The 25698-nt window shown below is 43.1% G+C and overlaps 1 protein-coding gene across 3 annotated transcripts; it reads left to right on the top strand.

The window, feature by feature from the left end:
* Positions 1-25276, top strand: LOC111144777 (BUB3, mitotic checkpoint protein). Of its 3 annotated transcripts, none has more exons than XM_022499227.1 (8): positions 1-182; positions 640-834; positions 1384-1453; positions 3414-3565; positions 6206-6364; positions 8508-8685; positions 9373-9589; positions 10563-12158. In XM_022499227.1, exons 2-8 carry the CDS (start codon positions 640-642, stop codon positions 10576-10578), a joined length of 987 nt encoding a protein of 328 aa, XP_022354935.1. In that variant the 5' UTR covers positions 1-182; the 3' UTR covers positions 10579-12158. The 3 variants fall into 3 exon arrangements, with proteins under 3 accessions (XP_022354935.1, XP_022354934.1, XP_022354936.1); XM_022499226.1 differs by lacking the exon at positions 10563-12158 and adding an exon at positions 24059-25276 and having other exon boundaries at positions 104-182; XM_022499228.1 differs by having other exon boundaries at positions 104-182; positions 11812-12158.
* Positions 25277-25698: the final 422 nt, after the last annotated feature.

Here is a 25698-nt window from a genome sequence, read left to right on the forward strand (position 1 = left end):
CCTCCGAGCGGACCAATTGGTTGCCTCGAGCGAGACGTTGGCGTTTGAAATTAGCCAATGGCAGTCACACGCTGGAGCTTCCTCTCCGCCTCTTCTCGCCCAGCCCGCGAGTACTGGGAGGAAAGCGAGGAGGTGGTGGCGGCGGCCAGCAGCGGCTAAGTTGCTTCGAGGGGGAGTCCAAGGTAGCAGGGACGAGGCGACGGGACGCTGGGGCGGATTCTTGGGGGACATCCCAGGTCCGGAGCCCTCAGTGCCATCCAGGGGAACCCGTTTGGCTTCCATCCCTCTTGCTTTATTTTGGGAGCGTCCAGGGCGGTAGGCCCGGCGGAGGGGCCGGAGTGCGGGAGCCCGCGGAGGGTTAGGGGTGTCCCGGCGCGGGCGAGGCAAATTGGGGCGCCTGGAAGGGGCGGCGGTGGGTGGGGGGTGAGTCCTGATTGCGGCGGGCGCGCTGATGCTGCGCAGGCGCAGCCTCCCGGTCGCGGACGTTCTCTAGGTCCCTTCCCCGCAGGACAGCCCCCCCCCCCCCCCCCGCGCCCGTAAGGAACCCCCTGTCCGTGAACCCCCCGGAATGCTCGGCCTGCCGTCAGCCCAACACCCCATCCTGGATCCTTGGGGAATGACTGGTCGCTTGTTCCGTAGATGACCGGTTCTAACGAGTTCAAACTGAACCAGCCACCCGAGGACGGCATTTCCTCGGTGAAGTTCAGCCCCAACACCTCCCAGTTCCTCCTGGTCTCGTCCTGGGACACGTCGGTGCGCCTCTACGACGTGCCTGCCAACTCCATGCGGCTCAAGTACCAGCACACCGGCGCCGTCCTGGACTGTGCCTTCTACGTAGGTGTCCTCAGTTCGCGCACCTGCCCGCTTTGTTTCGGGATGTCCTGTGTTGGGAGCGTCCTTCCACTAGTGTCGGGCAGAAAAGCTTCTGTCGGTGGTGGTTTGGATAGCACTTCACATTTTCCCGAACACTGGTCTTGAGACAAATACAGTTTTTGGGGGGGGAGCTGGGGTTATGCAGATGTCTAGATGTCAAAAAGAGTAACCTTGCAAACTTTGTGGATATATGACATTTGTATTTGAAATTTGCAACAAGACGGTAAAATTTGGTTGCCCTTATCAAAAGGAAGGTTTTTTTTTTTTTTTTTTTAAAAGCTAGGACATAGGAATACCTATGTGCTCTCAGCCAGTGTGGTGAATAAGCCTTCCTTAATTTGCTGATGTTAATTTTGGTGACCAGTTATTTGCTGTATTTTGTGTGTGTGTTAGAGCCCAGTGTACATCATCCTGAGCATAAAGTGAACAGTTGGCTGTAGAAACAGGAATTTTGAAATTCTTTATAAACGTCTGTAACTTTTGAATGACTTGAAACTTTTTTTTTTGTAGGATCCAACACATGCTTGGAGTGGAGGATTAGACCATCAATTGAAAATGCATGATTTGAACACTGACCAAGGTAATATGCCACATTTTTACCAGTTTATGGTTTTCTCAGCTAAGGTACTGAAGTGTAAATGTTTATTTAAGAAGAGTGGTTCCTGAATTGCTTAGTTTCCAAGTTGTTTACAAATAAAAGTGGCTTAAGTTTAGGACTTTTTGTTTAAATGCTAACCGTTAAATTACTGAGCACAGAATACTGTCCATGTACTTTTTCAGTAAATTCATTTCCATGTAGATCACCACTCCAGGTGTTTACATGAAGTTACCCTTAAGTGTTTGACCTTTACCTGTCCTCAAAAGTGGACTGGATGCCATAGTAATCTACTGCTCATTAAAATTTTCCAGGACAGTGCTGATGTCTGAGTGTTCTCTTTTCAGAAGCTTATTTAGTTCAGACTGAAGGATGATAGGTTTTTAAAAATCTGATGTTATAAAATAGCCAGTCCTGTCCAGCTGCTGTATTAATTCTGCTTGTGTGATGATTTAGCGTAGAATATGCTTCAGTTGCATTTATTGAATGAATAAGAAGATGACACTTTTTTTTTTTTCCACTTAATTTCTTCGAGGCCTGGATAGGAAATGTCTTAACCAATTTTTTATGTTGACTTTGGAGCAGAGCAGAAAGGGAATGGAACTCAAATGAATAGAATCTCTTGGAGCATTAAAAAGATTTTTTCTGTATATGCATACATTAGGTATAGATGTGCTTGAAGCAGTTGGCAAGGCACGAAGATAGGACTAGCTGAGGATGAGCTGGACAGTAGGAGGATGGAAAGAAGATGAACACAATATTTTGTCAAAGAATAACTCAGAAGAGGTGATTTCAGGAAAGTCACTTTGTCGTGTAATTTAGAACTGCATAACTATTTGGTTTTGTTAGCTTATTATATATAGTAAGTTAGCTTGTGGGTTTGGGTCCTATTTGTTGGAAAATTTAGGAGGAAAAAAAAACATGGAAATACAAAGATTTTTGATATGGAGACCATAGTTAAGGGAATTAGCTGTTTACTCTCAAGTGGTCATTGTTGAACTACATGAGGTCCTCTTTTTCTTGTTTAAGTGATATAGAGGGAACACAAGCAGGGGGACTGGGAGAGGGAGAGGCAGGCTTCCCACTGAGCAGTGAGCCCCATGTGGGTCTCCATCCCGGGGCCCTGGGATCATGATCTGAGCTGAAGGTAGACATGTAATGACTGAGCCACCCAGGCGCCCCTTAAATGATATATTTTTTAAATAGGTAGTTTTCCTGTTTGAGGATCAGGACCACATACTGTTCTTTGTCATACCCTTAGCACATGACATAGATTTGGCACATACTAGACATTTAGGAAATGTTCGTTGAATGAATGGATGAGATAGTGTGAAGAGTTGAAATTGAAAGGAAAGAAATTGCCTTTTGGAAATCTGACCCACTGTGAAAACCAAGTGAACTTGTCATGAGACTTTTCTGCCTTCCTTATCCCCCAGCTTTCAGATATCCTGTTAGACCACGTAAACAAGTTTCTTATAAACATTGGCTTTAATGCAATAAATTTTATCCAGTTCCAGAAGACCAGACCCATTGTTTCATTCAGGAGGTATTTGAGTACCTACCATGTATCAGAACCTGCGGTAGATAAAGTCAGAAGTATAGAGTTGAATAAGGCTTCTTATTTTAAGGAATCTAGAATCATTGTAAGGAAAAAACCTAGATATGCCACCAATTTAATATAATGTGAAATTCAGGTCAGCCTTTGGTAGGAACCATGTTAGTGAATCAAACTATGTGTTGTAAGGTGAACAGAGAAGGATGGGTGACGGTTTGTAGTCATGGAGAAATTTTTTTGTATGCAGGCATTTTCATTGAGTTGGTGGAAGCGGATTCATTACAGTTTAATGAGTGTTTCCTTCTATTGTTCACTTGAGGAATCTTTGTTTAGTGGAGGTAATGAAGCTGGGTGATTTTATTTATTTTTTTTTTCTTTTCCCTCTTGTAGAAAATCTCGTCGGAACCCATGATGCCCCTATCAGATGTGTTGAATATTGCCCAGAAGTGAATGTGATGGTGACAGGGAGTTGGGATCAGACAGTTAAACTGTGGGATCCCAGAACTCCTTGTAATGCAGGGACCTTCTCTCAGCCCGAAAAGGTAGGCTCTTGACATTCATAATAGGAATTTTAATCTTTGGGGTGATTTGATTTGATACACGGTTGATGAGTATGGTGTTGAATTTGAAGGTTAATTAAGAGTTGATGAGGGGTGCCCAGCTGGCTTAGTCGGTAGAGAACATGACTCTTGATCTTGGGATTATGAGTTTGAGCCCCACATGGATGAGGCCTAGAGATGAGTTTTAAGAAGTTGGTTTTTTTGAAGAGAGGGATTGGATTTTGGTATTTGGGTCAACTTTTTTTTCTGTTTGTTGTCATCTCCGTACTGGATGGTAGTCGCTTTTAAATAAACCCACTGCTCTGTATTGTAAATGCTTGAAATCCCAGGATGGAGAAGCAACTCCGTGTCTTTTCAGAGAAGTCATTTAGCAAAGGCTGTTGGATTGCCTTAAACGGGGTTTGACGTGCCCAGACCAGGAAGTGGGACAGAGCATCACTCATTTTCACTTACCACCTGAGGTTTCATTTGAGTGGACTGTTAAGAGGGTGGAGTGGGTTATCACTTGAAGTTAGTGAGAAAGGTATTCTGTATTTATTCTGTATTCCCTGGGTTTTGCCATTTATTAATTTATTTTTAATGTTGGCAGATGGTGTTTGAAGGCTCTCCTGAAGAAAGCTTTTTAAAACCCAAACTTTGTGTTGTTCTGACCTTTTGATCTGTCCAATGAAAGTGTAATTGAGCTTTGTTGCTGGATCCTCATCAGACTTTATCAGGTGGTAGTTAATTTTAAAGATTGATTGTCTTAGCAGTTTAAAGGTATCCTTCACTCCAGTCTATTTCCTTAGTGTAAATATACTATTCAGTTCCTGTTAGCCATCATTATATACTGTAGTGCATCCAAAGAGCCATTATTTCTGTCACATCACAGTCGAATCTACTCCTGGCAAGACCTTTGTTCAGAATAAAATAATTGCATTGTTTCTAGTTTTGATTTATGGTTTTATGTAACATGTTAAGAGCTGTGATAAATTGCTGACAGAATATCGTATAATGGACAGCCTCACTGAATCAAGCTGCTTATTGGTTCAGCAAGGTTCATTATGTCACTTTTTTTAATACTTTCTTTGATAAATGTATACACCTAGTCACTGGCATGACAGTGGTTTCACATGATTTACGATCAGTGGGGATAGAAAGCCCTGTTAGAAGCTTGTGTGTCACCTGTATAGTAAAGATTTAAGATAAAATTCCCAATCTGATTGTACTGTTATAAATTGATCTCTTTCTGGATTCTGTGTTTTTTAAGTTTGCCATCTCACTGTCGCAGGTTAATTTCTGTTTTTCTGCAAACACTGTGTTTTCCTGAATAAAGTGCAGTAGATCTTGCCTTTCTCTTATTTATATCTGCTTATGGTAATCTACTGTTTTGAGTCTTCTTAATTCCTCGTATTTCCCTTAGTCAAATTAGTTGTTGAATTTTAAGGTCAGAAATCTGAGACTCTTGGATTGTTGTATTGTTAAACCTAACTTGGTATTTTGGGGTGGTAGTATAGAGTTAACACATTAGTAATTATTAACCTTGTGGTTTAGTGACTGAATGTTAAAGAGATGTCTTAGCAGGCCATGGGCTCTCTTCATTTTTTAATAGTGATTCTTCAGGTTTTAAAATATTAAATCAGATTAAATTAAAGTTGGTTCTTAGTTGAAAGTAACAACCAGAGTTAGTCTAGACTTCTAGTGAAGTCTAGATTTAAAAAAAAAAATTATTTAACATGATCAGGAAAATATATTTTGTCACCATTTTCATGAATTCGCTATTTGCATTTGACATAATTTGAAAGCAAACCACTTGAAATACTTGCAGGAAATTCTGTGATTTATTGTAAAGGAATTTTATGGAAATTTAAAAAAATACTGTAAAAAGGGCATTATATGGGGAAAATAAATGCATTTAAAGGAGAAAATGCTTTTTAAATTTTCGCTAAAGATGAACTTTGTCTTGAGTGTTTAGTAGGATGTCAGGGAACAAGAATGTGTTTTGTCACGTGCCAGACCACTGTCCTTACCTTTTAATTTGGAGTACATGTGCCACCAACAGCAACTAAGCGGCTAATTAATGATGGCTCCTTCATTCTTCTTGGAAAGGCCTATTTATTCACTGTGACAGCTAGAAAATCAAGATTTTTAGAGTTACAACGGGAAATCTTTTTTGAAAGGGCAGTCATAGAAAAATAACTTGGAAAATTATTATTTTGTGAAAAGCTGGAAACCTGTTGAGAGGTATCTTGAATTGTTATTATGGCTTTATTATCTCCTCTTTGAGTAGTTTTTACACTTTTGTGTTGTTAACTAAATGAAACAAGAAGGCTGGAAAAATAGCTTAATAATTGAATTTGTTTTAGTAACCAAGAGAATTAAGTTTTCAAAAGTGTTTTTGTGGAATTAATTATAATGTACATTATATGATCCATGGCTAAGTAGTGAGAATATTTCAGGTTGATGGTTTTGTGCACATTACTTGGTTTATGTAACTGTAGCATTTAAAATTTAATAGCTGTGTTTGCGAACCTGATGAGCTAACTTTTTTATGGTTTCACAATTAGTGGACTTCTTTGGGGGACAGAATGGCCTGTTCAGGCAAGTGGGTGGATTTTAGTAAGTTTTGGTCTTTCTTGAAAGGTGTACACCCTCTCAGTGTCTGGAGACCGGCTGATTGTGGGAACTGCAGGCCGCAGAGTGCTGGTGTGGGACTTACGGAACATGGGCTATGTGCAGCAGCGCCGGGAGTCCAGCCTCAAGTACCAGACTCGCTGCATCCGGGCATTTCCCAACAAGCAGGTACTGACCTGTCCCCACCCCACCCCCACCCCCCATTTGCGAATTTGAAAATAAGAGGATCTCATCTCATTGGTCACTGCCTTTTAAAGCTTTGCTTTTTCAAAAATGTTTTGAGGACTGATTTAGAATTTGCTGTAGTTACATTTCCAACAGCCCTGTGTTACAGAGCAGTGTGTTAACCCAGTTTCAGAGAAGATCTCGATGTTCAGAGGGGTTAAGTAATCTACCAGTGGTTTGAGTGGGGGCCTTCCGATTCCCTTGGTCCAGGATGCTTGACAGGTGGACGGTAATCAGGGAGCAGTTCGCACGTATTTCACTTTACCAAACCAGTGAACTCAGATTTAAATCTGGAAATATACAGGGTTATGGAATTTGCTGTTCTCTCTTTTTTTTTTTTTTTTTTTTGCCTCTTTGTAACTCTGATACTAATAGAGTTCTTCAGCTGGTCTGACAGCAGAACTTGGATTTTTTTTTTTTTTTTTTAAGAGAAGATGATAATCCTTATGTAATGACTACCTCTTAAAACACACGGTGGGTTCCCCTCCTGGTCATCACTACTGAACAAGACTGCCCTGTTTATTAGTGAGCCCCTTTCCCCTGAAATCCTTAGAAGTTTGAAGGAGAGTTGGTGGTGGGATCAGCTACTGTAAGAATTTTATGAGAGGAGACATCATTAAAAACAGCAGGTATCTTTGAAATCTTATGCTCTTTTTCAGTGGTTGACAAGCTGGATGCAATTATGTCGGTTACTCTCTTGGCCCTTTATCTCAAAGGGCTGGTACCTCAAATGGTGATCACAGTTCTTTTTCTCAGGAAATTGTGAATTTCCATTGAAGATAAGACATTGCAATTATGTGACTTAAAGATTTGACTATGTGATTATAAGATATCCTTGCATTTCTAAATATTATTTTTATGTCTTAAGTCTGAAACTTTGTTAGAACATGTTTCTAGTTGGTGATGGAAGCTTAAGATTTCACTGATGTGTTTTTTTCTCCCTAAGTAGTTTTTGAGGAATAATTCTTCTTCATACCTTCAGAATTAAAAAATAAATAAAATATAGGGTTCATATTTATCGTATCTCTTAGTTTCTTTGACATATTGTCATTTCAAGGGAAGGTGAGAAAGGTTTGAAATAGTAAACCACTTTGAACATCGTTGAAAATCTGTGTTATTTGTGTGTGAACTCAACTTGCTGTTGTTACATGCAAGAGGCAGAATGACTGAGGCAGAAGGCTGGTGTTCTAGTTGATTTGGATCGTTGATAACCCCCCCCACCCCTCAAAGGACACACAGTTCTGATTTTTGGTTTTTTTTTTCCTTTTTTTAAGATTTTATTTATTTATTTGACACAGAGAGATATAGCGAGAGAGGGAACACAAGCAGGGGGAGTGGGAGAGGGAGAAGCAGGCTTCCCGCTGAGCAGGGAGCCCAATGGGGGCTCAATCCTAGGACCCTGGGATCATGACCTGAGCTGAAGGCAGATGCTTAACAACTGAGCCACCCAGCCGCGCCCCAGGACACACAGTTCTTAAGAGTTGTTGGAGGTGTAGAAGCACAGAGCACAGCAGATTATATCCAAGTGATGGAACAAGTTTGAGCCCCATCTGGACAAGACAACAAACAAATGATACTGAAGCACTTGAAAATTCTTGTCTAGGTGTGACAGAATTGCTAGATGTGTTAGCCTTATTTTTCTTTTTTTATAGAACGGGTATAAATGTTAAACTCTTGGCCCGGTCATAGCTATGTTAGTGTAGTTTAAAACCTGTACCTGGTTAAAACCTGGTCGTACTTAGCTTTCATTTCTGAAATAATCCTTTTTTTTTTTTTTTTTTTTTTAAAGATTTTATTTATTTATTTGTCAGAGAGAGAGAGGGAGAGAGAGCAAGCACAGGCAGACAGAATGGCAGGCAGAGGCAGAGGGAGAAGCAGGCTCCCTGATGAGCAAGGAGCCCGATGTGGGACTCGATCCCAGGACGCTGGGATCATGACCTGAGCCGAAGGCAGCTGCCCAACCAACTGAGCCACCCAGGCGTCCCTGAAATAATCCTTTTTAATGCAGATTGAAGTTGGGAATTAGTGCCTTGTTTTTGGGAGCTGGAGTCACCAGGTTTGTCCTTCTCTGGTTCCTTCTTGGCAGGGCTATGTATTAAGCTCCATAGAAGGCCGAGTGGCAGTTGAGTACTTGGACCCAAGCCCTGAGGTGCAGAAAAAGAAGTACGCCTTCAAGTGTCACAGACTGAAGGAGAACAACATTGAGCAGATCTACCCGGTCAATGCCATTTCCTTTCACAACATCCACAACACATTTGCTACAGGTATACAGTGTGGCATGTGCGCCTACGTCCCATCATTGCGATAATGATTTTGCTTTATTTTATTTCCATTAAATTAATTGTAGAGAGAGAAGGGGATGAGGGGTAGAGGGAGGGGAGGGGGGCGGGAGAGAATCCTAAGCAGACTCCACACTGAGCACAGAGCCCACCATGGGGCTCAGTCTCCCAACCCTGAGATCATGACCTGAGCCAAAATCCGGAGTCAGACCTCCAACTGACTGAGCCACCCAGCGACCCGACAGTTTTGCTGTAATTGAACACTAGACAGTTAAACTTAGAGTTTTGAAAAAAAAATTAGGCTTGCTTTTTCTGATACTTAGGGAGTAAAAATTTTACATGATCTTCTGGGGAAAATGTAAATTCTGTGACCTTAGAAATTAACCATGAAGGGTAATAGTTTTTTTCTGTACGTGGGTTTTTTTTTTTTTTTTTTTTAAGGATTTTATTTATTTATTTGATAGACCATGATCACAAGTAGGCAGAGAGGCAGGCACAGAGAGAGAGGGGGAAGCAGGCTCCCTGCTGAGCAGAGAGCCTGATGCAGGGCTCAGTTCCAGGACCCTGAGATGATGACTTGAGCCGAAGGCAAAGGCTTAACCCACTGAGCCACCCAGGCGCTCCTGTACCTGGTTTTAAGGACCATTTTACCTCTTTTGAAATGACTTGCAGGTGGCTCTGATGGATTTGTAAACATTTGGGACCCATTTAACAAGAAGCGGCTGTGCCAGTTCCACCGGTACCCCACCAGCATTGCGTCCCTGGCCTTCAGTAACGACGGGACCACGCTCGCAATAGCATCGTCGTATATGTATGAAATGGATGACACAGAACATCCCGAAGATGGTATCTTCATTCGCCAAGTGACAGATGCAGAAACAAAACCCAAGTGAGTATGCTTCACCTGTATTTGAGCCTTTTCTCGCATTCAACCCAGGATTTATTAATTTTTCTAAATTCATGAATAGCATTGTTGATGCCTGCTCGATATTACAGCTGACTGTAGGGTTGGACTTGATTTTATCTTGTTCTCCCAAGCTTTCAATATCCGTAGGTTGATAGACGTCTGATGGATAAAATTGTGCCTAGTTGTTTGGTAGAGAAGAATGTCAAACTCTCATTCTTCTTGAATAGGCACTATTATTTGAATCTCTGGAGTTATTACCAGCTCATTGCTTCAAAATTAAGTTGAGGAATTCAAGAATAATTTATTTTAGCAAATTCTATTTAAGATATTTAAGAATTTGAACTGCCAAAAATCTTTCCTCTCCACAGAGGTTGTTTCTTTAATATTTACACAAAGCGAATGACCTTCAGGTCTTACTGAAAACCCAGAGTAATATGGCCTTGCCTGGAATAGCAAATTTCCGTAGTTTTGAAATTTTCATAGCTGTCTTTGGCTTTTGGTTGTAACAGTTGACAGGGATGGACGATTTACATTTTTTTGGTACCAACAGGGCAAAGCTCTTAATTACCTGCACCAGGCCTGAGGGAAAACTGATACTTAGGCTCTTGTTAAACCGTAAAATACCTACCCCCCGGGGGTCTTTGTCCCTGTTCTCTGTCCCTCTCTACCTAGGCCTCAGTAAATACGGAATAACTGAACGTTTTCAGGATTCTTCTACTTGTCTGAGTTAAAATGGTTTAACATCCTCGCCAAATTGGTTGAGTCCCTAAAAGGGGGCAGAGTAGTAAATATTCAATTACATGCATACTTTTACAGGTTTGATTTTAGCAAAGACTTAGCATGTGAAGCCTGTTGGATAAAGGGCTGTGTTTGCTTATAATCTCTCACTTTTGTGTTTCCTGTCCTGGCCGGCCATTTTGATCTCATGCTGTTCTTTTTTCTTTTGAACTTGTAGGTCACCATGTACTTGACAAGATTTCATTTACTTAAGTGCCATGTTGATGATAATAAAACAATTCGTACTCCCCAATGGTGGATTTATTACTATTAACAAAGAAACCAGGGAAATATATTAATTTTAATATTATAAGAACCTGAAAATAATGGAAAAGAGGTTTTTATTGATTTTTTTTTTTTTTTTAATGAACACTCTTAAGTGCATGAGATGGTTGATGGTTTGTTGCATTAAAGGTATTCTGGGCAAACGAAATTGGAGGGCAGTGACCGCACTTTTGAGAATCAGTTTTGACCTTGGTAATTTTTGTTTCCACTGTGGAAATACATGTTTGTAAATAAATATAGGTAATAAAAATCCTTTTGCATTCTTTCTGGACCTTAAATGGTGGAGGAACAGGCTCTTGAGCCATTTGTTTCTTTTGCTGGTTGTAGTTACTAATTCGAAAGCTGCTTCAGACCGCCTCATGAGGAGGTTAATCTACAATTAAACAGTATTTCCTCTTGGCCGCCCATTATGTTCCGAAGCAGATGGGTCATCGTTTCCTGGGCTGTTCCACAAAGCAAGGTTAAGGTTAGACTCCTGGGAATCAGCTAGTTTTCAATCTTATTAGGGTGCAGAAGGAAAACTAATAAGAAAACCTCCTAACTTCATTTTGTGACTGTAAACAATTATTTATTAGCAAACAATTGATCCCAGAAGGGCAAATTGTTTGAGTCAGTAATGAGCTGAGAAAAGACAGAGCATATCTGTGTATTTGGAAAAATGATTGTAGCGTAATTGTAGTACATTTCGACAGGCATCTTTTTGGACCTGTTTCTGTCTCTAAATGAATTTTTGGAAACATTAACGAGGTTTACATATTTCTCTGACATTTATATAGTTCTCATGTCCATTGCAGTTGCCCAGCCGCTGGTGATTAAGGTTAAAAAGAAAAAATTATAGTGAGAATGAGATTCACTTTAATGTAATGCCCTGAAGCAGAACACGAACTTAGCTTGGTCTATTCTAGCGAGTTCCAAATAGTATTTTTGTGGTCAGACTCCGGTGTTTTATTTATATTATTTGCAAATGTGTGTTTTTGAATGGGCCTTGGACCCTTACTGAAATTTACACATGACGTGTTTTTTTTTTTTTTTTTAAATTCTTTTGATACAGAGAAAGTCTTGCTTTTATTTTGTAAGCATTTCAGTGAAAACTTAGTGTTAAGTGTGAACCCATCTTTTGAAATGTATTTTCTTCATTGCAGGTCCACCTAATCATCTCGTGAAAGTGGTTTCTCTATGGCAAGCTTTGTTTTGCTTCCTACAAATACATACTCATCCCCTAAGGGATGTGTTGTAGTCATTGTGGACACCTTATTTAGTATGTGGATTTCTCTGTTTTCTGTCTTAAAAAAACTTGTCCGTGTGCCCTTCCATGCTGACTTTGTGTAGGATGAGGAGTCTTTGTGTCCTTGGGTGATAGTCCGAAGAATTGTTTTTACCCCCAGAAAGCCCAGTTGCTGTTTCGGAGCAGCTTGAGCTCTTTTTGTAAAATAATCTAACCCTGTTATTGCTGTGCTGTCTAATAAATCAGAGATTCAGAACCCTTAAATGTTGGATGTTTTTAAATGTTGGTAATTAATGTAATTTACTTCATAAAAAGGCTTCTGTAAAGCAAAACTCGTTTCATCAAGGGTCTGGTAGGGATGACATTTTACCTTTAAGTCCACACGGCCTCGTTTAATTACGTCTGTTTTTGTGTACGTTGGGGATTCAGTCCTGGCTAAAGTGATCTGTTGGAGTTCTGCCATTTCCCTCGTGCCCTCTTGCTGGATCAGCAGGGGCCTTGAGCCAACTGTGTAGCTTCGCAGGGTGGGCACAGACAGGGTGGCAGCTGACGGGCACCCTTCGGCCTGACTCTCCTGCGCTGGTGCAGTAGGGGTCCTGCGGCTCCCCCGTCCGTGGGCTGGTGCAGTCATCATACGCGCCTGCACAGAGCCGGGTGACGGACCCGTCTGTACTTCTCCATCAAATGCTAAATCAAAGTGAAGCCCTTGGGATGGTAAATAATGTAACAGCCAGAGACTAACTGATGGCATTGGTGCTGGAGTGTGATGATGTGCTTTTCAGACTCCTAACCACTTGGTTGAGGACAAAGCATAAATTGAAAACATTGTTTAACTGAAAGGGAATTACTGTGGTGTTGTAAAAGGTGACTAAAATTAAAGCAATGTTGGGGACCTGTTTTGAGTTCGTGGTGTGGGAGGGCTGTTTTTGTACTTCTATCTGCATGTCTTCTTTCTCTTGAAACCGGATGTGTCTCAACCTGAAGGTGTCTCCTGGCCTCCCTTGTGGACCTGCTAACCTGCTTGCTCTCCTTCACGGTTTGCCTGTTTAGGATTACAGCCACCTTTCCCCCCAGATGACCCAGGGGTAAAAACCTTAGTGTTCTCCTTGATTTCCTTTGTCCATATCCTCTTCAGTGTTTTTAAGTATCTTTTCTGATGATTTTTCTTTCTATGCCCGTCTCCCACTGCTGCTCACCCACCTGGGATGTGCAGCAGGGTTGGGGCTCTGCCCCGAGTTCTGTATCTGTTGGAACAGTGACTTTCAGACTTTTTTAGCTGTGATCCAAGTAGGAAATACATTTGGACTGAAGTTCAGAACACACAGAGGTCAATCCAGTATGTGTAATAGAGACAAATTTCATAAAGTATTCCTTGTTCTTTGTACCTATGATGTATCTGTTCGGTTTTTTCTTTTTTCTTTTTCCTTTTTTTTTTTTTAGAAATGCTGGTTTTGGTCCCCTGAACTGATTTTTTTTTTTTTAAAGATTTTATTTATTTATTTGACAGAGAGATCACAAGTAGGCAGAGAGGCAGGCAGAGAGAGGGGAAGGGAAGCAGGCTCCCTGCGGAGCAGATAGCCCGATGTGGGGCTCGATCCCAGGACCCCGGGATCATGACCTGAGCCGAAGGCAGAGGTTCTAACCCACTGAGCCACACAGGCACCCCTGAAATGATTTTTATAACACATGCCTTGCCACCTCTAATTTGAGAAGGCTGCTCTATGCCACGTAAGACTTTAAAAACAGTTGCTCTGTTTCTCATGCTGTGCTTGGGATTGTCTGGTGCGCCCCACTGCTCATAGAAGTCCCTGAATCACTTTTACAAGAAGGTATGTGCCCAAGGCCTGCAGATCACTCGGAAGCCACTGCTGACTGTCCAGGTGCTCTCAGAAGAATGGGGCGGGGCTGACCACGGGGGGACTCTGACAAGTAGATGGATATGTGGGGGTAGCGGTACCTGGTTTGAGCTCTGTGTAGAAACTTCAGAGTACATCCGCAGTTCCTCTGTTCTGGGGAAAATCCAGGCCCGATTGGACCAGGGCCAGACTGAAATTTGCCTTTGGCATTCAAGCCCTTTATTGTTTTGGTTCTGTTCTCTGTCGAAGAGGTATGTCCTAAGTTGTTTTGCTGTGCATGAATCTCTTCAGTGAAAAAGGATGGCAAGGTCAAAGAAGATCTCTTCTCCAGGGGGAGGAGGCTCAGTGCACCTTATCCCACTAGGAGCTTGAATTCCACTGGTAGAGACAAGCCTGTTAACTTTGTTAAACCTGGTTTTCTCAAATGCCTTTGCCCCGAACCTCTCCTCGTTGCCCCATTCCCTTGTCCCCGTGCCCTCCACACCCCCCAGCCCTAAAACTGCGCTTCTTACCATTTCCTGGAGAAAACAGGATTCTGGACTCAGAGTGCTGTTTGCTTTACTGTTGCTCAGATCATGCCGACTACCAGATTTCACAGACTGCTCGGGCTTTTCCTTTTCCTAAATTGTTTTTTCAGTTTTAATTAGAACCTGCAAGGTCCTGTTCAGGATCCCCTTGGCCACAAAGCCTTCCGACCTTACTCCAGCTCACGAGAGTACATCCTTCCTCAAAGCTTCACAGAGCACCTCCTGTTTACATTGGCTTTAACGTATACTGCCTGGTATTTCAACATTTTTGTATGTACAGACCTTGCTCCCTTAGTCCATTCCATCAAAAGCAGGGACCACATCTTTTTGTACACTCTGGCACGTGAGCATTGGGGCGCTTTGATACTGCTGGATGATAGAGGGGATCTCTTTTTCGAAAGCAATTTTCAGTATAATTTTGTTTTGTTTTTTAAGATTGATTTATTTTAGAGGGAGCGCAGACAGCAGGAGGGGCAGAGGGAGAGAGACTCTCCAGCAGACTCCCTGCTGAGCACAGAGCCCGATGGCGGGGTTCAGTCTCACCACCCTGAGATCACGATCAGAGCCAAAATCAAGAGTCAGATGCTCAACCAGCTGAGCCACCAGGCGCCCCATCAATACAGTGTTGAAATAGTGTACTGGACATGTGACCTTCGGCTGTGTTAATTCAATAAGCATTTTGTAACTGTTACAGAATTAATATAACCTGTTCATTGTAGAAATGTTGAGATAACAACATGCAAAAAATGAGTTGTATTATCACACAATCCTACAGTAGGAGAGAACGTTGCGGTTATCCAAAATCCATCCTTCAGAATTCTCTGTGAGTAACCGATTTTGTTAACCACATCAAATGATGAAAAGCCTGGGTGAACATATTTGGAGATTCTGTGGGTGGTGTGATGTATGGTACATGCCGTGTGTCCTCGTGGCATTTACTCTGAGGAGGTAGCCTAGGTGTACTTTGAACTAATGGGTGGCTGGTCGTCTCCCAGAGCATTTGAAGCATGAATGCAAGAGATCTTACAGCGGTGCTGAGAGGAGCCTGGTGCTGGAGAATTCATGACAGATGGACACCCCCCCATTGTCATTCATACTGGGCAGGTGCTCCAAATGACTGGTGACAGTTTGAAAGTGAGCTGCTTCTCACATGGCCTCATTCTTTCGGCCGTTCCAGAAAGGCTGCAGGTGCCTGTTTACGTACAGCTAAGATGCTCCTGAGCAAGACCGGGGGCTGTGTTGTGCAGTTTCATACCATTTGGGTTACAGGGAAGAACCTTGGCTTATACACTTAATGTATTAGAAAGAGTCTCTCATTTGTTTCTTGCCTTTTTTTTTTTTTTTTTTAAGATTTTATTCATTTGACAGAGAGATCACGAGTAGGCAGAGCAGCAGGGAGAGGGAGAGAAGCAGGCTCCCCACTGAGCAGAGAGCTCGATGTTGGGCTCCATCTCAGTACCCTGGGACCATGACCTGAGCTGAAGGCAGTCACTTAACAACCAAGCCACCCAGGTGCCGGAAAAACATACATGTTTTTAAGTTGCAGAAATGGGGGGCGCCTGAGTGGCTTAGTCGGTTAAGCATCTGCCTTCAGCTCAGGTCATGATCCCAGGATCCTGGGATCAAGTCCCACATCGGCCTGTCTGTTCAGCAGGGAGCTGCTTTTTCCTCTGCGTAGTGCTCTGCCTGCTTGTGCTCCTCTCTGTCAAATAAGTAAAATCTTAAAAAAAAAAAAAAAGTTGCAGAAATGGTATACTGTTTCTATCTTGGAATGAGCCTGCCCCTATTCTCCAAGTGTGGTTAAAAAAATGTAGAAGGAAAGGGGCAAAGACAGGATCATTTGTAGGGAAACAGCAAAGCAGCAAGGTTGTAGAGTAGAGTGACTGAGCGATTGCCCCCTTTCTCCTAGGAGTGAGATTAGCCACCATCTTTCACTTCGGAAACACTTAAGCTATAAGGTCTATACAGCAGTTTCCTTTAAAAAATAGCCCCTGGCTGCCTCCATTGCTTTGGAACTGGCACCAAGAGAAACTCGCTGTTGAGCGTGGTGCCCACAAATGTGCTTTGGACCATTGAGTACAAAGGTATTTTTCCCTTGATCAAGGGTGTGTTGCAACAATGCTTATATATATTTTTTTATTTTTATTTTTTAAGTAAGTTCCACACCCAGTGTGGAGCCCAACACGGGGCTTGAACTCATGACCCTCAGATCCAGACCTGAGCTGAGATAAAGAGTTGGAGGCTTAACTGACGCAGCAACCCAGGCGCCCCAACATTGCTTTCATTTTTGAAGGATGCCCACAGAACTTGTGGGGTTGTCGTGGGATGTTGGCTTCTTAGTTGGGAAGTACTTTATATCCTGAGGGAAGGAATCCGACGGTCCGGGCAGCATTGTGATTTATGGCCAGCTGTCACGAGGCAAGTACAACACAAGTTAGCCTGCCCGATTCATAGAACTTAGGATTTGGCAACCGGCTTTCAGAACCTTACTTTAAATGAAAAGCAATTGGTTTTATTTTGTTGCTCTCCGTGAATACACCACTGGTGGTCTGACTTTCCGGAGTCACCTGACTTGAGCAGAGAAATGGAAAAAGAAATGTTTTGCTTTCCTTAGCTTTAATGCAGCAGCGTGTCACGCTGAAGGAATTGAGGGCTCATTTCCAGTGGTTTATTCCATTAACTAATTCCCCACGAAGTATTCTTTCACCTTTGACCATCCTGGCCCACAAACCTGAGGAAGCCATACAGGGTACACCCGGTCGTCTGGGAAGCCCCGAAGTTTGCTTTTCCAGTGTCGTAATGAAGTACCTTTCAGCCCCTTTATAGGACTGTGTTACAGGCTATTGCAGTAATTTAAAACCTATGTACCTAGACTCCTGACCTTGTTATAACATCACTTTATAATTCTCAAAATACTCGGCTCTCGAAGATTTTCTTAGTACCAGCCATGTATTCTTAAAGAGGCCAGACAATTTGTCTTTGGTGCTTTATTAGCCATATCTCCTCTGCTGGTGACACCCGACGTTCTTAGGGAATCGCCTGACAGAAATCACTCTGCTCCCTTGTTATTTCACGGCTTACCCGAGCAGTCCGTTTTCAGCATTCGCCCATTTACAGAGACACCCTGGGTCGGAGTAATGGCCGTGCGCACCTCCCAGCTTCCGGTGTGGTGGAGGCTCGGCGGCAGGTTCACGGTTAGTTCATGGCGGGGGTGGGGGGCGCCTGGGGAGACCGGGGAGGAGCCCGGCTTCCCGTGCGCGGCTCAGGGAACAGTAGTCCTTGCCGCAGGGCACAAGCGTGTTGACAGTCACTCCGCGTGTTGCACTTTGTTCTTCTGTACTTCTGTCTGTCAGGTGAAGGCTGACTTCAGTTACTAGCAGAAGTCTGGAACAGGCACTGTTCATTGACAGCTTGGTCCTCCCTTGATGGCCCGGCCTTCTGCTTGTGTTGGGGGGGGGGGTGTTAAATGTACTTGTGAAGGTTGAACTTGGCCTTCGCTTTGCACAAATGCGTTCTGTTCCAAAGCTTCTCCTGCACAGGGCCCACCCTTAGCCACGGTTTTATTTTTGACTCTGGCCAGAAGCTATTGAAGAGGAAGAGAAATCTCATTTGTTTGGACTTCACTAACAGAATTTGTGATAAATTGACTTGACTTAGGGGAAAAAGCAAATGAGATCAGAGGGAATATATTTAACTCCTGAAAGGTGAGTTCTTCATGGCGATTTAGCACTTTGGTAGAGAGAGTGGTAATGTTGGATCTGGGCATCGAACAGGGCTTCTGCCTGGAGACGCTTGAGGACCCGTCCCCATTCCAAGAGGCTGGGCACGTGTCATGTTTCTTTTTGGCCAAAAACGGTGAAACAGTTTGATTTACCCGAGACCTCTAAGCTGTTGATCGGGGACAAACCTGTGGAAACATGCAGAGACTGGCTTCTTGGGATTACTTGGGAAACAGTAGGACTAACCTGAAATTTAAATTGGGTTATCAAGGCAAAATTTTACTTTGGCCACCAACGAGAATTTCAGAAAAGGTGAGAGCCAGGAGAGAGGCTTATTTCTGTTTCCTCTTCGGACAGCATTTAAACCTCTCTCCACAACTTTCTTGATTGATTTAATCTTTTTGTGGTTTTTCCTTGACTAGAGCTTCTTAGTGGAGTGGATGAGGAAAAAAGATAGAGAAAGTTCTTTTTAATTCTTGTTGCTTTGAGCATATCTAATTGTAGATTTGGACTTACAGGGACAAAAACTCCTGTAAGAAGTTCTCCTTTTTTGGCAACTCGTGGCAACAGAGGGAAGGGCACATGCTGGAAGAGGCGACAGCTGTTCTGGAGGCTATTCCTATGGTGGTTGTGGGGGGAATTGTCATTACTTTTGGCAGAAGGGGATTCGTCTTTGTTTTTCTTAGCCCTGGAGAAGTGCAAAGGTCAGGAATTAGAAACTGAGGAAATCAGTTTGAAACAAGCCTCCTTGGACCTTTACCAGAGCTCGCTGAGTGAGGGCTCTCCAAATCCTTGGGCATCTGGAGAATGGAGATTTGAAAAGCTTCTTCAGGTCTGGCCTCTTACTGAGTGTTGACGGCCTCATAGAAAACATGGAGTCATGGCCATTCTAATGGAACCATCCATTACTGCCAAGTACCTGCTGGAAAAAATATCGGTCTCTGACAATAGCGTCCTCATCCTCAGCGATCAGAAGCCTATGCCCAGCGGCGTGTTAAAATGGCGCATCATTCAAGGTCTTTTGGCCGCTGTATAGAGCTAATCATCAGATCTATAATTCAGGGGATACAGTCCTTCATTTTTTCCTGCCTCTGTTCCTCTCTCACTTCCTTCTCTTTTCTCCTTCTTTCCTTCAGTCAGCGGACTGATAATAAAAGGCATTTGTGTAGAAGTTGACTTAGGAAAATAAGGCCATTTGTGGGTTTTTGAAATAGACACTCGACACACCATTGTGCCTTTCGGTCCAGGCGGTTGGAGGGTGGCGCTGGGTAACTCAGCCCATTGTGTGCGTTATGCCGTGAAATCACTGGGCCGTTTGGGAGCACAGTGAAAGAGCACGTTTTCCTTTCCGTACATGAAAACACAGAAACACAAGCATTGTGGAGGGATTCTGCCAGATAGTAGCTTAGGAGATCCTTTCATTCCTGCTTCTCAACAGGGCTCATGATAAGCAGAACATGCCTCAGGCCTACCTTTCAGGGTGCCCTGGGGCTCAGGGGGGACCCTAGGCTCCAGTTCTTTCTGAAAGACTCTGTGAGGCTCCTCCCCATGCTGACATGGCCTGACCTGCTGTCCCTTTGCCTCTGAAAAAGGCAGGGGTTCTCAGCTTCTACAGGGATGGACCTGTAATGTTTCTAAGTATTTGAGTAGATGAAGGTAAAGACAAATAAGCGTCTTGCCTCTACCTGCTCAGAGCCCTTCAATGATTGTAACATCTCCTAAACGACACTGGGTCATTTTTGTCCTTGCATAGTGTTCTCCCTCCAATCAAAGAGGGTGATCTTATGAATCTGCTTGACAGACAAGGAAACCAAAGCTTCAAGGAATTAAGCAACTGGGCCATACTGCTAGTATCTGTAGGACCAGGATTCATACCTGGCCTCATTCCAGAGCTTGAGCACTTAACCTGCTATGCCGTTTTGTTTCTTTCTATATAGTTGATGAAGTTGTATCTTATTTTCCTGTTTGTTCGTTTGTTCATTCATTCATTCTCTCTATATCTGTTTTGGCCCATACTGAGTTCCAGACTGTGCTAGGTAGTGAGTTCATTCAGGATAAGGATGGTGTCTTGATTTTCATTTTTTTCTACAGTGTCTGGACTAGAGTTATGTGCTCAATAAATTTATGTATGCTACATGAATACTTGTCTGGAAGGATGGACATAGTTCTTGGTACAAGAGTTTGCTTGACCCATCCAAGAGTTTCCAATTTCCAGGCACCTGGGTTGCTCGGTTGGTTAAGTGACTGCCTTTAGCTCAGGTCGTGATCCCGGGGTCCTGGGATCGAGTCCTGCGTCGGGCTCCCGGCTCCACGGGGAGTCTGCTTCTCCCTCGGACCTTCTCCCTTCTCATGTGCTCTCTCTCTCTCTCTCTCTCAAATAAATAAATAAAATCTTAAAATAAAAGAAGTTTCCAATTTCCTCCATAGGCATGAGTTCTTTAAACCCAGGATGTACAGTACCTGCATGGCTCAGTTGGTTGGGTGTCTGCCTTCAGCTAGGATTGAGTCCCTGCTCAATGGGAGCCTGCTTCTCTCTCTGACTTTCCCTCTGTGCTCTCCCTTTCTCTTTCTCTCTCAAATAAATAAAATAAATAAATAAAATCTTTTTTTTTTTTTTTAAAGATTTTATTTATTTGACAGAGCACAGAACAGGGGGAGCAGCAGAGGGAGAGAGAGAGGCAGTCTCTGCTGAGCAGGAAGCCCCATGCAGGGCTCCATCCCAGGCCCCTGGGATCATGACCTGAGCTGAAGGCAGAAGCTTAACCAACTGAGCCACCCAGGCGCCCCTAAATAAATGAAATCTTGAAAAAAACAAAACAAACCAGGATGTAACACTTGGTAGAAGTTGTTTATTATTATATTTGAGATTTAGTGATGGAAGGCATGGATAGCCACTTTGCTGTAAGTTAAGGGAGACACTTAGAATGCTTCAGGTGATCTACTGGTAAGTCACGCCCCCATGGACCCTCCTCAACAGTTTATCTTCAGTGGTATTCTCCCTCCTCCTTCCTTCTCCCCACCTCCCCATCTGTCTCTTTGCCTCTCTGTCTCACATATACCTTCTTTTGATGTTTTAATCTTCAAGGTCCTCCCACCACCTCCTCTTAGAAGCCTTCCCAGATTTCCCACATCACATTGATCTCACCTCTTCCCATATTTTCCAATGCATGTTTCCTTATACTTTTCAAAGTCCAGTTTGTTTCTGTTTCAGAATAAATTTTGTGCACAAGTAGTCTCTTGTCTCTTGTGCTGGCTAATGAACCCCTAGAGGTCAGGAACCCCACTAGTTCACAGCAACCCAGCATCAAACATAGTGCTACATGAAGTAGGATGCAGTAAATATGGAATTGTTGAAATTCGTCAAGAGCTGTATCCCAAATGCCAGTCTTCTGGTACTAAGTGCTGTGACATAGTACAGAGTTAGAAGTTAGAAGTAACATAGCACAGTCCCATAACCTCAAGGGGTTTGAGAAAAAGAAGATAATTTTCACAGTGAGTAAAATGAATACCACTTCCCCAGCAATGGCCAGAGAAGAATAGTTATTGATTTCATAAACTGGCTGAAATATTTCTTGCCAGATTTTAACGTGAGCTGGATAGATCCTTCAGGTTTTTGAAACCAAACAGCCATATAAATTTTTTCCTTTTGGGTCATTTCCATTTCAGTGCACTTTTTTAAACACCTAGGTGTGACATGTTTCTTGGGCTATCATGCATGAAGACCTCGAGTTACCTTCTGACCATATTTCAATCATGGCTTTAATCACATCCTCCACCATTTGAATTATTTAGCATCTTTTTGAGATTACATTTTTTATTCCTAATTATATGACAAAGATATATACCATGAAATATTTATCATGTAATTATGATTAAAATGTACAGTCTCCCCAAAGATACGAATAATAACGTTAAATATTCTATATTTAATTGAAGGAGTCTGGTGGACTATACTGGATTGCCTTAGTTAAGCTGAGAACTACATTTCCCAGCATCCCGTTGTCTGTATGGTTCCGGGTGAGATGTGGCCCAAAGAGGAAGGTACACAGACTAGAAATATGGCCGTAATTCTTTAAGATTTGTTGCTGTCAGGTGCAGAGACGGATGGCAGCAGAGGAGTCTAATGGGTGCCCAGCTTGTCCTCGCCCCAGCATTTCTTTCTGACTTGGCTGTGATGCCCAGCTGGAGCCTGAGACCCACCACCAATTGTGTGGGTGAGACTCCCAGGACAGCAGCTACACAGAGGCCTCTGCCCAGCTCCCCGCTGTAGTCTTTTTTGTGGCCGGACATGCCTGCCCATTATGCTTGTTTGGTGACTCCTGATCTGCCAGCACCTTTTGGACCTTCACGCCCCCCCTCTCAGCTCCTCCCACAACTGCATACAGTCAGGTTCCTAGAATAAAATCCCATTCCATTTCTTTTCTTTCTTTTTTTTTTTTTTTTAAAGATTTTATTTATTTATTTGAGAGTGAGAGAGATCACAAGTAGGCAGAGAGGCAGGCAGAGAGAGAGGAAGGGAAGCAGGCTCCCTGCTGAGCAGAGAGCCCGATGCGGGACTCGATCCCACGACCCTGAGATCATGACCTGAGCCGAAGGCAGCGGCTTAACCCACTGAGCCACCCAGGCGCCCCTCCCATTCCATTTCTTTGTGGTGTCTCTGCTCCCCAACTGAACCCTGACTGACCCAAGGAGGAAGAGAATTAGAAGCAAGTGTGAAGTCTTTTTTTCCAAAGGGCTTTTATTCTTTCGAAGCCTTTTGCTTTTAAAATTGTTAAGGGCAAGTGTTTAGTAGTGGACGAAAGTGCTAAAACCTTTCTGCCTTGCTTCTGTGGTCTCTAGGACATAATAAAATGTCCTTTTTTATATGAAGATGACCCTTCTGACTCACTACCATTTGTGAAGGGGGTGTTCGTGCTGATCAAGACAAATTCAGATCTGTGAAAGCTCATGAGAGAGAATAGACACATGTTTATTTCTGTCCTTCATCCCTTCTTCCTTTCCTTGTCATAGAACCTCTTATGGTTTTAGGACTAGTGGTAAGGATCTAAAGTTTTAGGAATGCCAGGAATACAGATCCATGCCCTTCCCCTCCCTCAGGAACATGCCTTAATGCTACTAAGCCCACTGGCCACCAAAGTATTCCCTTTGTGGGTCACTTTTTTGTTTTCCTAACATATTCCTCCACCTACCCACCAACTTACCATCCATCCATCTATCCACCCGTCCATCCATCTTCAGATCTTAACACTTCTGAATGACCTGCCTTGGACATAGCATGGCGTTTAGAAGGGTGGGCTTTGTGGTAGACCTGGCGGGTCTGAATGTAGATGCTGTAACTCACTGACTTTGGAATTTGGGGTTGTTATTTAACTTCTGAGCCTTATGTCCTTAGTCTGTGTGGTGGTGATAACAGTGTGTATTTTACAGAATAGTCATAAGGATTAGATGAGCTAACAGGTGTAAAGGGATTCACACCAGTGTGTGGTATATTAATAGCACACAGTGCTAACTGCTGTTACTGTTTTCCAGCTTTAATGAGATAGAATTGATGTGTAATTGTTACTTTTAATCAAAGATGAACCACGTGCAGTCTTTGTCTTCAAGGAGCTGACAGTTTACTGGGGAGGGGCAGACACAGAAGCCAGCAAAGTGGCTTGAGGCTGAGAGGAAAGGGACAAGAGTTAGGTGTTTTTCTCTTAAGCTTAGAGATACTGAAAGTATAGGTGGATAAGCATTATGTGGCTACATACATATTTAAAATATAATCATAATCATCGTTAAAACAAAAAGGTCTCCCAAATTATCACCTCCCCAGCATATCTTCTGCGCAACACAATTGCTCTTACGGTCCTGGACCGAGTCCCCTTCCATGGGGTGGTCTCTAAAGCCACAGAACTATATACACCACCTCCTCCTCCTTCCTGGCACATTAAATGGACTTGAGATGGATATTTGACCCAAGGGCATCTGATTTTCTGGTAGGAAATAGGGTGGTGACCTTGGACTTTCATTGTCCTCCAACTCAAGAAAGATGAGTTGGATCAACTGGAATTCATTCCTAGGGCACTAAAGAGACTGCACCAGTTGGTGGTCGGCTCTGCAGCTGGATGGAGTGGAGGCTCTTGTACATTTCATGGCTGGGAAAGCTCTTGGTCCTTCTGCTAGGGCAGGCAGGTAAGTAAGGTGGGGAGAAGGGAGCATAGGTGTGCACCGAGGAGCAGAGACCATGGAGCCCTTGAGAAATGGAGATCCTGCTTCCACTGAGACATTTGATCAGTGGTGTCTAGGCTGTATATTCTGTTGCGTTTCTTGCATTCTTAACTCTGTTGGGATCTCTGGGATGAAGTTCTACAGACTCATCTATAGGCCTTTTTTTCTGTTCCATGGTGTAGTTGTAAATCACTTGACTACTGATTGCCAGATAAATGCTATTACATTTAAAGAGTGGGGGCTTTATTTTTGGAGATTCAAACCCTATCCAGCTGTCTTGTGAGTTTATAAGATGGCCCGTCCTAAACCTTCAGCATTTAACGTGTACCCCAATCCAGAGGGAATTAGTTGGGTGTGTGTGATCCATGCTTTCCACTGAGGAAGGAGTTTCGTCTATACTGAGGATGCTGCAAGTTCACAAGAGAACTGCAGCATGACCGAAAGAAATCCTTCCTCTTCTGAGGGGCTCCCATTTTCTGAAGCGTGTGGCAGCTAACTTGGTGAGCAAAGCTGATCTTAAGTTTTATAAGAGAGAAAACTGGAACGGGAGAAAAAAGTCCTGAGGTCTTACGACTTATGGACTGGAACATTCCAAAGCAGACAGCCTGTGATTCAAATCCTGGCTTTGCAGGTGACCAGCTGTGTGATCTGGGGTACGTTTCCTAGGTCCCAGGCTTCACCCACCTCATCTGAAAAAGGTGATTGCTAGGAGGATGACATGAAAAGTTATGGAAATTGCCTCGCCCAGTGCCCGACATATAGTGAGGACTCAATTCATGCTAATTAGTTACATAATATATTATATAATATGGTAATATTATTTTACGTTGGCTATTATATAAACTGTATGCCTTTGGAGGGTGAGCTTTGACCCACAAAGCCAAAAATAAACACAAATTCCTGTTTTCCTTTTACTTTTTCTTTCGGTTTATAGGAGTGCCATTGTGTAGCGGTGGACTCTCATGGGAGTCAATTGAATATTCTCTTTCTAATCTAAAAGGACTTTTATTGCAGAGAAGGTCAATTTTCATATGGTTTCACTTGTGGAACATAAGGAATAGCATGGAGGACATTAGGAGATGGAAGGGAAAAATGAAGGTGGGTATCAGAGGGGGCGACAAACCATGAGAGACTGTGGACTCAGAGAAACAAACTGAGGGTTTTAGAGGGGAGGGGCGTGGGGGGATGGGTGGGTCCAGTGATGGGTATTAGGAGGACATGGATTGCATGGAGTACTGGGTAGTATATGCAAACAATGAATCATGGAACTCTGCATCAAAAACTAATGATGCACTGTATGGTGACTAACATAACATAAAAAAATAAATAAATAAAAGGTCTTTTATTTCAGGCGGTGCATCTTGTAACTACACACCCCCCCACCCCCAGCCCTGCCTTATTCCTAGTCTCTTTTAAAACCCAAACTGAGCTCTAAACTGAGCTGTTACTGTGGGAACAGAAGCCCTCTTCTAAGGATGCCCGCCGTGTGTCC

The sequence above is a fragment of the Enhydra lutris genome, unplaced genomic scaffold, assembly GCF_002288905.1.
Source record: "Enhydra lutris kenyoni isolate GAN:26980312 unplaced genomic scaffold, ASM228890v2 scaffoldscaffold12, whole genome shotgun sequence".
NCBI lineage: Eukaryota > Metazoa > Chordata > Mammalia > Carnivora > Mustelidae > Enhydra > Enhydra lutris.

Coding starts and splice junctions, on each gene's coding strand:
- LOC111144777 (XM_022499226.1), top strand. CDS start 640: ATGACCGGTTCTAACGAGTTCAAACTGAACCAGCCACCCGAGGACGGC. Junction 6,365..8,507: donor GGGCATTTCCCAACAAGCAG/GTACTGACCTGT, acceptor CCTTCTTGGCAG/GGCTATGTATTAAGCTCCAT. Junction 8,686..9,372: donor CCACAACACATTTGCTACAG/GTATACAGTGTG, acceptor AATGACTTGCAG/GTGGCTCTGATGGATTTGTA.